General features: G+C 35.8%; 1 protein-coding gene across 1 annotated transcript in view; it reads right to left on the bottom strand.

The window, feature by feature from the left end:
* LOC109846650 (two-component response regulator-like PRR73) overlaps positions 1–15862 on the bottom strand; it is a 17521-nt gene extending 1659 nt beyond the window's left edge. The window contains exons 1-10 of the mRNA XM_020415893.1: positions 15608–15862; positions 15075–15175; positions 14438–14914; positions 5866–6027; positions 5635–5768; positions 4277–4432; positions 2338–2515; positions 1832–2237; positions 940–1741; positions 5–27 (exon numbers count right to left, since the gene is read on the bottom strand). Coding sequence (XP_020271482.1) covers positions 5–27; positions 940–1741; positions 1832–2237; positions 2338–2515; positions 4277–4432; positions 5635–5768; positions 5866–6027; positions 14438–14789 — 2213 coding nt within the window. The 5' untranslated portion in view covers positions 14790–14914; positions 15075–15175; positions 15608–15862. The remainder of the gene's footprint in view (positions 1–4; positions 28–939; positions 1742–1831; positions 2238–2337; positions 2516–4276; positions 4433–5634; positions 5769–5865; positions 6028–14437; positions 14915–15074; positions 15176–15607) is intronic.

A 16867-nucleotide genomic window follows, 5' to 3' on the forward strand; every position in this document is an offset into this window, starting at 1 on the left:
CAGCCGCTGTCTGCTCTGGTAGCGAACCTGGAAAAAAAATTCTTTTTTAGTAACAGGGACCAACTGTCTAAAAAAATTATTAACTAGAGAAAATAGATAGAAAATATACATGGAAAGGGAAATGGAGAAGGAGAAATACAGGAGGAGGTAATACAAACCACACGACCACAGATCTTCCACGAAATATATATTACAACAAAGTCTATTTTGCTTGATTTGAAGGGCTTTCTTATGCTAGAGTGAACAAGAAAATATCAACGACAATCGAACATCTCTTCTAAAACGATTACAATTAACATTAGAAACAATAGTTGCAGTTTCTTCACATACACATTCCTTACCTTCTCTGCTTGGAACCAAACACATTCATGTTTCCAATCTATTAACTCCCTTGACCAACAGTATGATATCCTTTATGTGTTAGAAGATAAAAATATAACCCAGAAACCTCACCACAACTTCAAAGTTCTAGTGTTACCTTCTCTGCTTGGAACCAAACACATTCCATGTTTCCAATCTATCAACTCCCTTGACCAACAGTATGATATCCTTTATGTGTTAGGATATACAAACTACAAAGATAACCCAGAAACCTCACCGCAACTTCAAGGTAGTGGCCCAGGGGACTTTAAGACGGTAGTAGAGTAACCTAGGTTCAAATCCTACTAGCCACGAGTTTAAAGAGGATTTAAAAAAATTGGTAATGCAATGTGAGTTCAGGTTTCGGCCCATAAAAAAGGGCACTCAACCTGCAAGCATCACCACAACTTTGGAGATTTGGTGGAGTAGCAAGGACTTTAGGGACATGTTTGGTCAAACCATGGTTCATAACAGAATATTCCAGTTAAATCATATGGGTTATATACATAACCTTATATTATAATAAAAAAAATTCAAGGAACCTGAATCATAAAAAGTAAATGTTACATTAACTTTTACCTTTTTCCCAAAATTCCTTTCCTTCCTCTTTTGTCGAAATTTGTTCAAGGCCGCCTCTCTCTGTGCAAGCCGGTTCTGATCTACTCCGCTACCACTGCCGCTCCCACTCCCATTGCCGCCCACGACTCCATGTTTTTCTGCAATGCCATTAGGAGTCTCCATATTTGCTCCAGCATTGACACAAGCACTGCTTCCATTCTGACCATCGCTCCCATTATTACTGCCCGAATTGCTCCCATTTAGACTACTATAGTTCGCAGCATTTCCTTCAATTGGACCAGAAAACACATTGGACGATCCACAATGTTGGGCAGCAGCTTTCATGTTCTTACGAGATGATTCCTCATGTTCTGATGACTGCTGCACCTGCGGCTGTTTCTTCATGCTATGAACATGGTGATGGTGATGATGATAATGGTGATGGTGATGCTGTACTTGGTACTGACACTGGACACCAGTTGAATTTCCTACCACTGTCGTAGTCTCCATGTCATCAATTTTCTCAATCACGACTTGATGAGAAGTTCGAACCTGCACAGGGTGGAAAGCTGAGGGATGGCTACTACTCTTTGCAGGCAGTGCAGATGCTGCATTTTCCTTATAGGCTGCTGGATTAGTAGTAGACCCCTTATCGTTGTTGTCACTACTTCCGTTGGACCCTTGCTTTGCTATAGCAGGATTAGAATTAGATATCATATTTTGTGTAGACTCTGTCTTCATTATCTCAGAGCTATTATCGATAGGTGAACAACTTCCAACATATCCTGTAAGAGCCTGAGTTGAAGCTGCAGAAGTGCGGTACCTACATCAAGAATTAGGCATAGAAGTTACACAACTTTATACAGAATGTTTCATCCGGATACAAGCTTTCAAACCATTTTTTGCACTCTACCTTGAGAATGCTGATTGGTCAGAACGTCTCAAAGTATTGCGATCATCATGAGCGGCATTATTGCCTTCTCCGGTAGATCTCAACCTCTTTAAACTCAGCTGAAGTGATGGTAACTCCATAGTATCAGCATTCTTTTTATCTTTGCTTTCAGAGGGTCTGGAGGCAGTATCGCCAGTAACCAGTTGAGCATCAGTATTCTTGGCAATCCCAGCAACGAGATCAGCAGCTTCAGTGCCCAGATCATCAAATGGATTACTACTTTCAAGTCCCAGTAGATCCTTGTTCTTCTCACTTTCAGGCTGTTTCTCTGTGCTCTTGCTCATCATATTTTCTATAGGATGAGATTCAGGAGGTACATCAGGATTCCTCGGCACTCCTATCTCCAGATGTTTTCCCATGAATGCATCTGCAGCTCAAAACAATAAAAGCACGAAAATGCTGTGCATGCAAAGTAAAGTATATCATTATGTTGTCAGTTAGATGCAGATACTATGAAAGTTACAAACCAGCATGTTTATTCTGCTTTTGGCACTTTATAGCAGTCGTGGGCACCCATTTATTGCAGAGTAATTCCCTGTCAGAAATAACCTGGGCACAGGTGCTATCATGTGGATCAGGTAACTGATCAGATGGAGACATAGGTTGGGGACTGTCAATTTCGACAGCATGTTTTGTCCAGGAACTCTGTACATGAGAAGCAGAATGCAGAGTTCAGCATGTATTACAATGGAACAACTGGTAATAACTCACTGATTCAAGGATAATCAAAGACAAATTCAAACAAACATACCCCTCACATTGAAACTGATCTTATTTCTTCAAGAGTTAACAGAGATAACTACTAGTATTGTGACAGTGCACCACTACCCTATTTGTGCATCCCTACTGACTGTATACATTGAAAAACAGATCTAATCAATTTTCTTAGTAGTGTCTAATGTAGTACAATATGTTTACACATCAATAGTAACAAATACCCCTGCTTGAGAACCAGACACACAAAAGGGTGGAAACCAATTGTAGCTGGCAATAGATGACTGTCAGTGGGACCCAAACTGTCAACTCTTTTTATTTCCCAAACTCATGTCAGCTTCATAGGCGCCCCTGACCAAAGTTAGAAGCCTCATGGATCTCAAACAGGTATGTGAATTCATGAGGTATTCCTCGTTAATTCCCATATGGCATGTGTCTTACTTTATAAAATTCCTTTTAGGTGTACGATAGGCTATACCCTCTTATTTTGAAGCTTTGCAGAGCCATTTAGAGTTAGTCTTTTGAACCTTCCTGGAATCTGAGGCTAACCGCCTAGTTTTATAAGTTGCTTAAAGAGTTATACACCTACAATATTAATGTTGTCAATTTAACAGTTCTACACCTACAATACTAATGTTGTCAATTTAACAGTCTACACTAGCAATTATCTTGCAACTGAGGGAACTAGTCACTTTTGGTGTAATCTCAAGCAGAATCTTTTCATCCTAAAATTTAATTTACTCGTTTAAGCCCTAATGTAAGAAATTTGGTGCTTGCTTTTTGGTTGCAGAAGTATTAACAAAATTCATCAGGTTTAATCTATAAATATTTAGAATCATGTGTTCCCATTTTAATAGGGGAAAGTGCTCAGCTAGCTAGCAATAAAAAATGGTGTGGACACAGAAGCCACTTATTTTGCACCGCACATGTTGTTTTAGTCTCATTGAAAATTTAACAAAACAAGTCATTACTATTGTATTACAAGCGTTATCTGATTCAACTTGTTCAGGGTTCTACCATTAATCACAGGGCCAAAACAATAGTTAATTAATTAACAGGCGTGATTAAATGACATGTTCCATAAAGGATAGACATGAACTATTTGATTTGTTTAAAAGGTACATGAAGCACAAATCTGGAAAACATCTATAGTCTTAACGTTAAATCATAGACCATCATGAGGAATATCAGTCGTTTCAGCAGCTGATTGTTGGAAATTAGCCTTGTATTTCAGCTCGGGAGACAAAGCGGCAGGTGAAATGAGGCAAAAATGGCACAGGACACATGGGATTGGCCGGTCGGACTGGTCAGGAAGCCCTGCCGCTACACGGGTAGTTTTAAAATACATCCTGTGTTTCTTTGAGCAGTCCGGCAGAGTTTGATGAAGCTTACAGTTCTGAGACGAAAAGATCCTAAGTTTTTTGGTGCACTGTGATGTTACAGTTTCACATGGAAAATGAATATTTTTTGCTATTATAAGTTTTAGATGATAGGTGATGTGACTGTCATTTATTTCGTACACAGATTAGTGTTTGTACTTCATCTCTTTACATTGGGTAATGAAAAAGCTAACATTTCATGCCGAAAAAATGATGAGATCAGCTCCACAGCAGATTTTAGACATCCTCGAAGGTACAAATTGGACATAGCAAGCAAGCAAATGGTCCAAAACGAGAGAGACTAATGACGTACCTGAGTTCCGCTTCCATTATCGCTGCCATCTCTTGCATTCATGCCAATGCTTGCATTATCATCTTCATCATTGCTGGTGCTATTGTTGTCAGAGACATCAGTGCTCTTGGATGATTTTTGGGTCTGAATACCACTTTCACTGACACTGCCACTGGACTGAAAGAGCCACAGGTTGTTCCAATGGAAAAGAGGGGGAAATGATAAAATACAGACAATGTAATGAATGTTAAAGCAAATACAGCACATGCAACAGATATGGAAAAAAAAAGTTTACGCAGGTAGTCATGTAATGGATAGTAAAAGCAATTAAATATTAGAAAGATAGAGATAATTCTGGGTTGATATGAAGTCTGTTGGTCTATGCTCTATCATAACAGATGAGGACATGTTCTAAGCTCACGGTTACAAATAAAAATATCTGACAGGCAAGAGAAGAGGAACCAAACATCGAATATGACCTATGCAACTTAAAGTGCCATGACAGTAAAAAAAATTGATTTAGAGACACTAGACAATCCGCCATATGGTAAGAATGAAAATGTAACTTAACGAACATCTGTTTGGAGGTTGCTTGACCTACTGTCTGAAGGTTCCAGAAAACAATTCCTTTTTATTTATGTGTTTTAAATTATGTAAGTATCAAAAAACACAGCATAAAAAAATATAGGGCTTTTTGCTTATGTCCTTATGATTGTAGGAAATAACATAGTTCACCTAGCATGCTACATGTCCTTATATCTCCATGTTGCTCCTTTCGGACTTATTTGTAAATATATGTTTGTTTCATGTGACGATTGGTGAAATTTGTGACGATTAGTGAAATTTAGTTACATTGAAGTCTAGGAATAGTTTAAGTTAGTTTCTATGGTTTAAAGGACAAAACTAGCTTAAAATTCCCGATTTCAGTCATGTTACCTTTCATATCCCTGTATTTCGCCCATTTATTGCTAGGTTTACGTGAAAAAGATATGTCGTTCTTATGGAAATATGACTGAATGATAAGTAAACTTGATTTATCATGATTCATAAAAAGGAACGTACCATGCTTTAATGCCCAAAAGATCATCGATTTTTAATTTATACATTGTTTGGTAACGAAGGGTATGTCTGCTAAATAATGCAAAAACCAAAGGACGTATAGGGAAATACCATAGACAAGAAGAAATAAATTATATTTTGAGAACATAAGAAATATATGCCAAAAAGTCCAAGGGACAAATATTTAAAATAGCCCATCAAAATGACTACTACCTGCATGCAAGATTTCTGATGTGCCTGTTTGTATTATGACCAAACTCCTTGCATGAGAAAACATGGTATACACAAAATAAGGGGAGGGGGATTGCAAAGATGCTTACGCTGTGAGATCTCCTCCAGACATGCTGCCAAAGGTTTTTAAGCTCATTTTTCCGAATAGGTTTCACTAAAAAATCAACAGCACCTTTTGATAAACATTTGAATACTGTACCCATAGAGTCATTCGACGACATCACTGCACAGAAAACTCATCAGGTGTAGCAATTTAGAGCACCCAAAGTAAATTGATATAAGAAAATTTTGTACTTAAGGTGTATAGGAAAAATACTCACTAATCACAGGAATATTCTTGCTAGTATCCTTGCTCATAATCTTGGACAGAAGACTAATTCCAGACAAGCCAGGCATGACTACCTCCGTCAATACAAGATCAATGTGATTTGTAGGATTTTCTAAAATTTTCCAAGCTTGTAAACCATTTGCAGCAGCAGTAACTGACAACATATAAGTAAACATTATGGGAGAACTCTTTGCAGAGAATATTAATAGAGGCCCGATAACAACAAGAAAACCCATTGAAATACAAATCAGTGCAATTATTCACTACCAACTGAACGACATTCATAAAAAATGACGCGCCCAAATGTGGAGAAATTACAAATGATCTGAAAATATTAATTCTATTCAAAGGCTGTTGTTTGAGTCTCATCATCTGCGATGGGCTAGACGTTTTGAATTTATAAAGTAAGATGATACGAAGTCTGATTTATGCAATAAAAGTTGAGTCCACCATCGAAAGTTGTGCTAACACTGTTGACATTGAAACTTGTCGTTACTTATGCAGGCATGAGTTCTCTCCTTGAGTTTGAAACTTTCTTTTCTTCAAAGGAGTTTGTCAAGAAGATATAGCTTGTTTACTCATTAAATTTTTTTTTGTTTATGAAAATTTGAAAGTGATGTTCAAAATTAAAATTAATTTTATTTGTTTATTTTTGTTATGATTAATTGAAAATGACACTTACAAGGTTGTATACCAATGTCAAGCTCATAATAGTAAAATAAGCAATTGACTCAGGTAGTTCATAATTTATTTAGGCCAGGGTGAGAGAAAATCATGGGTGGGTCCACATTGAGAATAGTGAGGTCACTTGACCGCACTTTGCTCAAGGAATACTAGGACCCCCCTAGTAAACACCCACCAATCAGAGAATTTTATCACACTAATAGGCATGTGACCCTACTGGAAAATCGAAGAGACCCATATCCCCTAGACCCTAAATTTAGAAATCCAAAAAGACCCAATAGATCGCACCCATCTAATAACCTACCAATTAGACTAATAATTCCACTCATTGTTTTAAAAAGCAGTCTAGACGCCCGCTTAGGCGAGTGCTTAAACCTAAGCCGTACCTAGGCCACTCATCTAAGCCATGGGAACGTCTATGGGAAAACAGGCAACTTGTGTAGACTATATAGTATTAGAAAGAGGTATATTGCTCGCTTAAGCATAGTAATTGTTGAAGAGAGTTAGCCAAGTTAAAATGTATTAGAGATCAAAACTTTATGTCTAAGTTTATCTCAAGTAAAACAATGAGCATATGATTTGAATCTTCAAAAACGATCATTCCCCTCTCAATGTTAAAAATCGTCTATGTAACGCTTAAGCGTCCGCCTAGGCACTTAGGCGTTAGGTCTGGCACCTAGAAACATCTGGAGCTTTCTAAAACATTGGTTCCACTAAGATCCCAATTGGACCCGCCCTTGTGTCCGCCTGCCCCACCCAGCTTAAAAGAGTCTCTTGTAGTCTAGTTGGGTCAACATGAACGATTATTTATTTTTCCGGTTCTAGTTTTTTTATTCTCCATCTCCTTTGCACCTTGGTATCTTTCAATTTTGTAATAACTCATCCGCCTTCTTGTCCACGTATCTTCTCCTCCTCTACTTTGGATGAGAGCCCTCTTTGACTGCTCCTTACTTTGACCTTGTGGTGAGTTATTGTCTTTTTTATGTATAGAATTTATGATTTTTTGGGATTTTGGTCGTGACTACGACAAATATGGAGAGAGCTCTTTTTGCAATGAAGTTGACAAAGAGAAAGTTACATAATAAAATAAGTGATGATTAGCTCAATGATTTCTTAGTGACATATATTTAGAAAGATGTATCTGACAGTGTTATTAATTATGTGATCATGTATTTTTTCCTCAAAATATGATAAGTTGTCAAGAACAATTGTCAACTTTTAAGTATTAACATAATTATATAGTGACACCCCTTCTCAAAAATCCTAGATCCGCCACTAGAGAAAATAGTTTAGGATTGGATATTTGATTTGAGTTTAAATAGGTTATTTGATTTGAATTTTGGACTAGATATTTGATTTTATTTTAGGATTAAATATTAAATTTGAGATTTGATTTGAGGCCTTATCTCAATCTGAAATTAGCATAAGTTAATTATTTTGAAATAAATTTCAAGTTTTAGTCAATAAATACCTTGTAAGTTTGAGGTATTAGTTACGAGATTCATTTGATTTTGCGATGAAAACTCAATGAAATGCATGTGAATCACTTACTAATAAGAAGAAAAATTCTATTCTTCAAAGATGTGATTCCAACTCTTTTCTTTTCTTTCTTGTTTGCTTTGTTGCAGCAACCCCCAACATGCTCCTAATGTTATACAGCAATTAGTTCCCTAGACGGGCAACTAAGCGCCGCCACCGACGTGATTTTTTTGTAACATGTTAGATTTCAACTGTGAGAAGTTAGGTGGCAAACTTTTGGGTTTCAAACGGAGATGGAGGAAGATGATTGACAAGGTTAAGAGTTTCATCGACGAAGTGGCGTCATAAGAATGTCCAAGTCAAAGTGAGGAAGTTCGGGTTCCAACTTGATCTTAGAAGGGATGATGGATTACAGTTCACATAAAACAGTAATTTGCGAGAAAATGTGCATGCATGAACAATAACTAAAGGGAATTTTGAGTTGGAGGCTATTTTGGGAAGATTTAGTTTTTTGGCTTTTGTATGTTTTGTGTTTGATGGATTGATTTGGTCAGTTGAGATGATTTGAGGTATGTGATTTTTATATCTAAAGGTTGAATCACAAAGAAACAAAGATACAAGAGTTTTGGGCCTCACACCTGCAGAGAACTCACTTGCTTAGATTAGCAACTCATATGTTAAATCGTAAAATGCACCTGACGTGCATAAATACATATTTCTCAAATAGAAACTGGAATACAATAATTTTTGTAAATTGATGCTCAAACAAACGACTACAACCTATGTTACTCGGGTACTTCTATCATGAAGTCATACCCATGCCGAACGCATACCGAAAGGTATCTGCACCGTACCCAAACTTCATGTATACTTCTTGCGCATATGCATATATTTGTTCAAATATGTACTCAATTATATAATGTCTTAATTTATAACACTTATCATATATTTTTTGGACATATCATACACATCATAACATTTCTTGAAACTCATTAATAATTACACATGGGTCAGGTCTGTTTTAGCGCATACCTAAGTTCAAAAACTATGATTTTAAAGGGTCATTTGGGTGTCCAGTTCAAAAACGAGCAATTGTCAATTTATAATAATAAAAACAATGAAAGAATAAAATTGTGACAGGTTATTCTAGTAACACATGAATTGAAAAACAATAATGACCTCGCGTAAGCTTATTTAATTTCAATAATATATATTATATATATTATATATTATATATATATATTATATATATATATATATATATATATATATATATATATATATATATATATATATATATATTGTGTCCCGTATACCTTCGCGCCTTGATATTTTACAAGTTTGCCATGTCTCGTACCCATACCCGTACCCTCATCTATATCGGTCCTCGTGCCCATTTCTATGCAGTTTAGACTACAACCTTATTCAGAGTTAAGTGAGATTATTATCAGTAATATCTGACATGTAAATACTATGAAACCAATTATAAAATTTAGAGTCTGAAAATACAAACCGGTAGATTTGATCTGCTACACGTACACTACTTAGAAATAAAATTTCGTCGAAATAATATTAATAGTAGTCTAGCTCAACTTGCCTTATTTATAGAGAAAAGGAAAGAAAAACCAAATCGTAAACCAACTCTAATCCTAACAAAATAGAAAGACAATCTTATCAAATTCTAATAAAAAAAGAAGATAACATCAAAATCGAAGTACAAAAAATTCTAACAAAAATAACAAATTACATTAAATAAAATCAAATTCTAACAAAAAAAATATAACATCCTAACTTCACAAGTTAATGGTCTATGAAGACTTGTACCTACAACAAACCTACCATAGTATTCACCCTCAAATTTTATAGTAGGAGAGCATAATTATTATTTTGACTGATAGGAAGTACTTTTTTCCAAATTGCAAGGTCTTCAAAATTAACTCCAGAATTCAAAATCGAATAGGTGGTGACGGATCTCGTGTAAAAAAGTCTAAATTCAAATTACACTGGACGAAAGTATCTTGAACCTCATTTCAATCTAATCTGACTCAAGCTCTGAATCAATGTACTACTTTGCTTTAAGCTCCTCCTCCTACTTCTTACTCTAATTTAGACTTTAATCCTGGTTCAAGTTTAGACTTTAATCATAGCATCTTCCATCTCGACTTAAGATCTATGTCCATATATAATTATAACGGTGAGGATAGCGAAAATGGCGGCAGGCGTGTTCCATCTCGATGATGGTGGTCCGCAAAACCAGTTCCAACCAAAGGAAGACAATACAAGAAGACAACACAAGAAAACCCAAGCAAAGAGTAGAAAAAGAAGAATGGGAAAAATCAATATTTGCCCATAATTAAAAAAATTCTAAAGTTCGCAGTTTATAAAGAAGAGAACCAAAGCAAAGAAAATAAAGAAATAATGAATTCACACGTACTTGAAATAAAAGAGTTGTTCACTTATTCAAAAGAAAGAAGAATTAAAATGAAGCAACCCAAATCTTTACATATATTGCGGTGGGCAAGCGCAAGAGAGTTCATGCTCTTCAATGTACCAAAGTCTAATAGGCAGCCCACGCTTGCATTTGTTATGAATTGACAAGTGCAAGAGAGGTTTATTCTTGTAAGTGTGGAATAAAAAGGAGGGACAAGTTTTGTGAGGAAGCAATAGATCAAGATTGTCAAAGGCACAGTAAAGAAGTTGGGTTATGATAGATTTTAGAAAAGGATCAAGATTGTCAAAGGCACAGTATAGAAGTTGGGTTATGATTGATTTTAGAAGGGGATGATCCTCTCACATGAATAGTGTTAGGTGAGTCATTGTTCATGCATGAACAACTAATAAAAGAATTTGTGTCAAGGCTCTTCTGGGAGGATTTGCTTCATATGGGTTTTCTATTTGATTGATTGATTTGAGGTATGGGGAGAGTTAGATCTAAATTTTGAATAACTACAACAATAAAGTTTTGATCTTAAATTTTTAGGGTCGACTACATGAATCATATTCTTCCATGTAGTTGCACTTTGGGTCATCTCCTCTGTCAAATTAGCTATTATCATATCCTCATTAATTGCTTCCACCAAGTTATTTTAGGTCGATCCATAGGTCTATTTGCCCTAATACCTATAATATTATTGCTTTTTCTAATCGATATAGTAAGAAGTAAAGTATCTCAACTGATTCTCCCATTTATAGTTAAAGCAATCACAAATCTTCTGTAGATGCGCTCATTTCTTATTCTAACTTTTAGCGTTTACCAACAAGATCACCGTAACAATCTCATTTTAGCTACAATCAATTGTTCATAAAAATTTAGTCTATGAAATATTACTGGTCTTATAATTGTTCTATGGAATTTTCACTTCAATTTCATAGGCATTCTAGATCACATAGGACTTCAGATGCACTTCTACAGTTTAAACATCCCGATTTGATTCCATGAACAACATCATAATCTCACCATCATAATTCTAAATAACGAAAGTGATTACATTAAGATATTTCTTGACCACCATTATATACTGTATGCTCTTTTCTCTTTGCAATTTCACAAAATGCATTCTATTTTAATTCTACTAATTCTAAATCCTTTAATTTTGAGAGCATGCCGAGACCTTTCTATTTTAGAAAGTACATCATTTCTAGCCTCAATCAATAATACTAAATCATCACCAAATAGCATACACCATAGAACTTCATTCTACATATATCTAGTAAGTTGGTCTATAATTAATACAAAAAGGTAAGGGCTTAAGATTGACCCTTAATGTAAATTATTACTTATATCATCAGCAAATAACATACAATGTATAACTTTATCCTGAATATGTCTAGTCAATTAGTCTATAATTAATTCAAAAAGATAAGGGTTTAAGGATAGCCCTTGATATATACCTATGATAATAGGAAATGGTTTGTCTTTCCTTCATTTGTTATCACTCTAGTTGTAGCTATATTACATATATCTTTAATCACATCAATAATTATACTAAATTTGTGCTTCTTTCTAGAGCTCATTGCAGTATATTCCAAGGAACTCTATCATGAGCTTTTCTAATAGCAATGAAAACCATATATGAATTTCTTTCTTCTCCTTATATCTCCATTGATTGTCTCAATATATAAATAGTTTTATGATTGATCTCCCGGGCATAAAAAAAATTTGGTGTTAGATACACTTCTCCCTTTTTTGGTCTTTTTGCAATTAACCACTCCCAAAATTTTATTGTATGGTTCATGAGTTTAATACCATGATAGTTTAAATAATTCACAGTATATCTCCTTTATTCTTTTATATATGTACCAACGTGCTAATCCTCCATGACACATTTTCTTCGTTGAATAACTAAGAAATGAAAATACATGATAATTTTTAGGCCTTACACCTTGGACAACTCACATGCTTGCACCTTATATGCACACGAACACATATTTCTTAATCATAAACTGGAATCCAATAATTTTCATAAACCAATATCTATCTCCAAATGAGGACTAATACATTGTATCTATGTACATGATAACTCATAAGGGTACATTTCACTACACTACTTGTCTAACTTTTTTACACCGCCTTCAAGTTGCATGTATAGCAATCATTTCCAGCTTGTTACATAAAAGTTAATAACTCTTATGACCATCCAAACTAACAAAAGAAGTGGCAACCTTCATGGCGTACACCAAGTAGAGGTTTTGCTCTCAATTCTCAACGACTTTATAAACAGCAACATCATTCAAAGGTTTGGTAAAAGAAACTGGTCAAGCACTAGTAACTGACAGTAATCTAAAGATCCTAAAGATGATGAACATCTTTGGTCTCAAACAGACATATCATCAGAGTCTAATCTAGAAGACTGAGAGTAGGTTCTCTGACATGAAAACAGATAATTGAATTTTCATCTTAAAGACAAACAACAGTAGCTTTGTCATGGTGACAAACAATAGAATCTCCATCATGAAGACAAAATACAATAAAATCTAGGATACAGAGCCAAAAAAAGGATCTCCGATAATGAGACGATCAATAGAATATTTATCCTGGAGACGAAAAAAAAAGAATCTCTGCTCTGGAGACTGCATGATCCATGAAAACAACACATACAAAGAAACTAGGATCTGCGTAATGAACATAGACTGTATGTTTAGACCACTTTAAGGCCAAGAGGTTAATGCATTAGCATTGAAGCCAGATAACAGTAAATACAAGTTGTACAACATCCATCCAATGTATTAAATATCAAAAATATCGGATGGCCAAATTCCATATCGGATTGCGAAAATCAGGGATATGTAAAAAATATTGGGGTATCATATCAGATGATGTATATATGTAACACAACATTGTAATATGTAACACAACATATTTGATGTATTCTAAACATAAAAAATTACATCATGAATAATGATATATGACGTTTAGAGACATTAGATACAGGTATAGGTCTGAAAGAGAGAGAGAGAGAGAGAGAGAGAGAGAGAGAGAGAGAGAAGACATGAACAGAGGAGAGAGGGGAAGGCAGAGAGAGAAGGGAGAGAGAAATTGAGAGAGGAGAGAGGAAGAGAGACAGAGGGATCTGAGGAGCTGAGAGAGAGGAGAACTGGAGAAGAGAAAGAGAGAGTGGAAAGAGAGATGAGAGAGATTTATACCTGAGATCTCCTAGTGTTTTTGAACTAGAGTACCGAACTAAGAGGGGGGAGAAAATGAGATTGACTAGGGATTTAAGATATTTGGGTTTGGGGATTTATTACGTTTCCGGGTCCGGTGGGAACCAAAACCCAAACGCAAACTCAATAACCATTTTTATTTGGATATTAGCCAATATCGGCCGATATTTCCTTAATGAAATATCGGCCGATATTTCCGATATATCAAAAAAAAGTGGTAAAAATCGGAAAACGATATTTGTTCATAAATATTGTATGGTAAGGGCATCAAAACATATATATCGGCTGATATTTAATACAATGCAGCCATCAAAACGTTTACAGCTTCTTAATGTTAAATCTCAAAAAAAGATTTTGACAACAATGTGATGCAATGTCCCGTAAGTATGAGTTTCATCATGCAGCAGTAGACACCCAGCTATAAGATTTTAACAAACTGTAAACATATTGGAAAAATACAACCAGCTTATAAATTAATTTCACCTAAACAAAAAGAGAAAGGGGCGTGTGAGAAGATAAAAAGTAAAGTCTGAATTTAGAGAAGAAAGAATATGTAGAATTATATCAGGAAAATAAAAGATGGTGAACAATATCCAGTTGTAATGCTTGAGTCCTAGCATACAGACACCAATCAGAACAACAGTCAATGATGAATGGAAGTTTATGATAGATATTCCATAAAATATCCATTGCAAAGCAGAACGAACATAAGGAGAAATCAACATGACCAAGTTGGTTACCTTCATAACTACAATTTCGAAGCAGTGCACTGACCACTTGGCGAGTAGAATCATCACTCTCCACAAGCAGAACCTTGAGTGTTCTAACAGGAAGAATCTTGTCCCAAAGAACAACAGGGCCAGGTGGCAGCAGCTGCTGCTGTTTCTGTTGCTTCTGAAGACTAGCCTGAAGAGACGCAGCAGGAACAGCTCCTTCATTGATTCTCGACTCATCTTCCTCTGACAGACCCTGACCCTCTCCTACTATGCCATTCGTAACTTCTTTGTGCTCCTCGTGTGTGTCATTGTTGAGTTCCGCCACACCCTTGTTTAGAGCCCCATTGGGGCTCACTTGATGGGCACTACCTCTCATCAACCAGATTCAAAGAGACCCACAATGTGGAAAACAGTAGAATGAACCTGCGATAGTCCTTCGTTAATCCAACTGGAGGCCAGGCTCATTCTGTTGTCTTCAAGAGAACCAACTTTGTGCTTACCCTACATTGGAGAACAAAGAAGCAGGGAACAAACATCATTAAGACAATATATGATATGCCTGAAGTAATTATTATTCAACTGTTCCACCCCTAGAGAACATCTCTGCTTCTTGAGGATAGAATAATGACAGTAACAAAATAACAGGACAACATTGAATTACCTCTCAAATCAACAGGAATATAGACTATAAGCTCGATCAGCAGGGAATGATGAAGAAATCAGCAGTGTCCTTCAGTTGAAAACCCTGAATCTCCTCAAAACCTTAGAAGCAAGAAATTACAACTAAAAAAACTCAGAAATACGAACAAGTCGGTCAAAACAAGAACAGAAGCCTGCGAAAAATCTTCAATTAAGAAAACTAATACACAAGATAATCTTCTAGAAAAAACACAAACAATAGGAACAAAGGGCTTAAACATAGAGCACACAGTCAAACTACAATCCATTACTAATAAGTAACAGAAAAAAACACTCCTTTTGCCCCAACTTTGATCAAATAAACAGTCTAAGATCCAACAAAACTATCCAAGCGATTCAAGAACCAAAAACGTAAACCAAAATAGCACAAAAAAAGTACAAAATCAACCCAAAAACTCAAAACTTCTCTACAACAAATAATCATAAATAAAACGAAAGAAATAATAATATCAATTACTTAAAATAAAAAAATAAAAAACTTCCAAGAATTCATACCTCCTCGATCCGAGCTGATTCAGGCCAAACAGAGCAAGAACCCCCTTGGATCTAAGCTGTAATCCGATCACAGGTTCAAATCCAAGCAACAGAAAGCAAGAAGAAGAAGAAGAAGAAAGAAAAAAAGAGAGAATTTTTTTCTCTATAAAAACTGTAATTTTTTCAATAATCTCAAGTTGGGTGGAAATAGCTTGAGCAAAAAAAACCCATTTGATCTTCACCTCAACTTGGCTGCCGGTGTAAAAGCTAGGGAAAAAGATACCAAGGGGGCGAAGGCGAGAGATATTAGGGTCGTGCGGATGACGTGGCACAAGGGAAGGCCAGGACGAGTCCACGGCGGACAGGGATCGGGACGCGTGGCGCCGCATCAAGGGGCCGAGCTGGACAAAATCAAAAGCCAGCAGCTCGCTAGGGGCGAGAGGATCCTACAGGATCCGCGAGATCCGGCTCTGGACAAGTGGCGACTTCGGGAGGGGGGAACTGGTTGAGGTGGACGGTCGAGATTTGTTGCGGGTACGTCACTGTCGGTCGTAACGGAAAGCCGGACGCAGGCTGGGTGTACGGGTGGGCGGAGTTTCGGGGAGATGATCCCGCGGTTTTGCCCCGGAAAATCTAAATTGGGTGGAATATTCTCCCGAATATTTTTATTTTCCAATTGTAATAGAAAAATTTTCCGAATTAAGGTTAATCTCATAATATTTCTCTTTTTTCGGTAAATTTTATGTGTGTTTTAATGGGACTGTATGGTTAGAGGGAAATAGAGAGCAATCGGATTTATAAATATATCTTTTGGTTTACAATTTTGTAAATAGAAAAAGTAAATGAACTTACATTTTCTAGAAAAAAAACTTGCAACAAATGCTACAGGCAATTTTATGGCAGGAAAAGATACGTGATTCAAAATAAGAAATTAAAAAATAAATATAAATTTCACATCATCAAAAAAATCTTTTTAAATATAAATAGAAAACTACATCAACCAAAAGTTTTCTTATATGCAAAATTTTGCAACTTTATTTTTAACCAAACACTGACTTTTCATTGCAAATATATATCCTAGAATATAATCGCAAACATATAATGGTGAATTTATAGCAACAAACCAAACAACCCTAAATCTAATGGAAATTAATGTTTCTATAAATAAAAGAAAAAGTTCTAATCTTGTACATATTTATCGGGTTTAGAGATAAAATTTCCAGTGACTGATAAAGTTTGCTTGCTTTATTCAGTATATCTACATACGTATTCTACACAAGA

This window comes from Asparagus officinalis, chromosome 7, assembly GCF_001876935.1.
Source record: "Asparagus officinalis chromosome 7, Aspof.V1, whole genome shotgun sequence".
NCBI classification, from domain to species: domain Eukaryota; kingdom Viridiplantae; phylum Streptophyta; class Magnoliopsida; order Asparagales; family Asparagaceae; genus Asparagus; species Asparagus officinalis.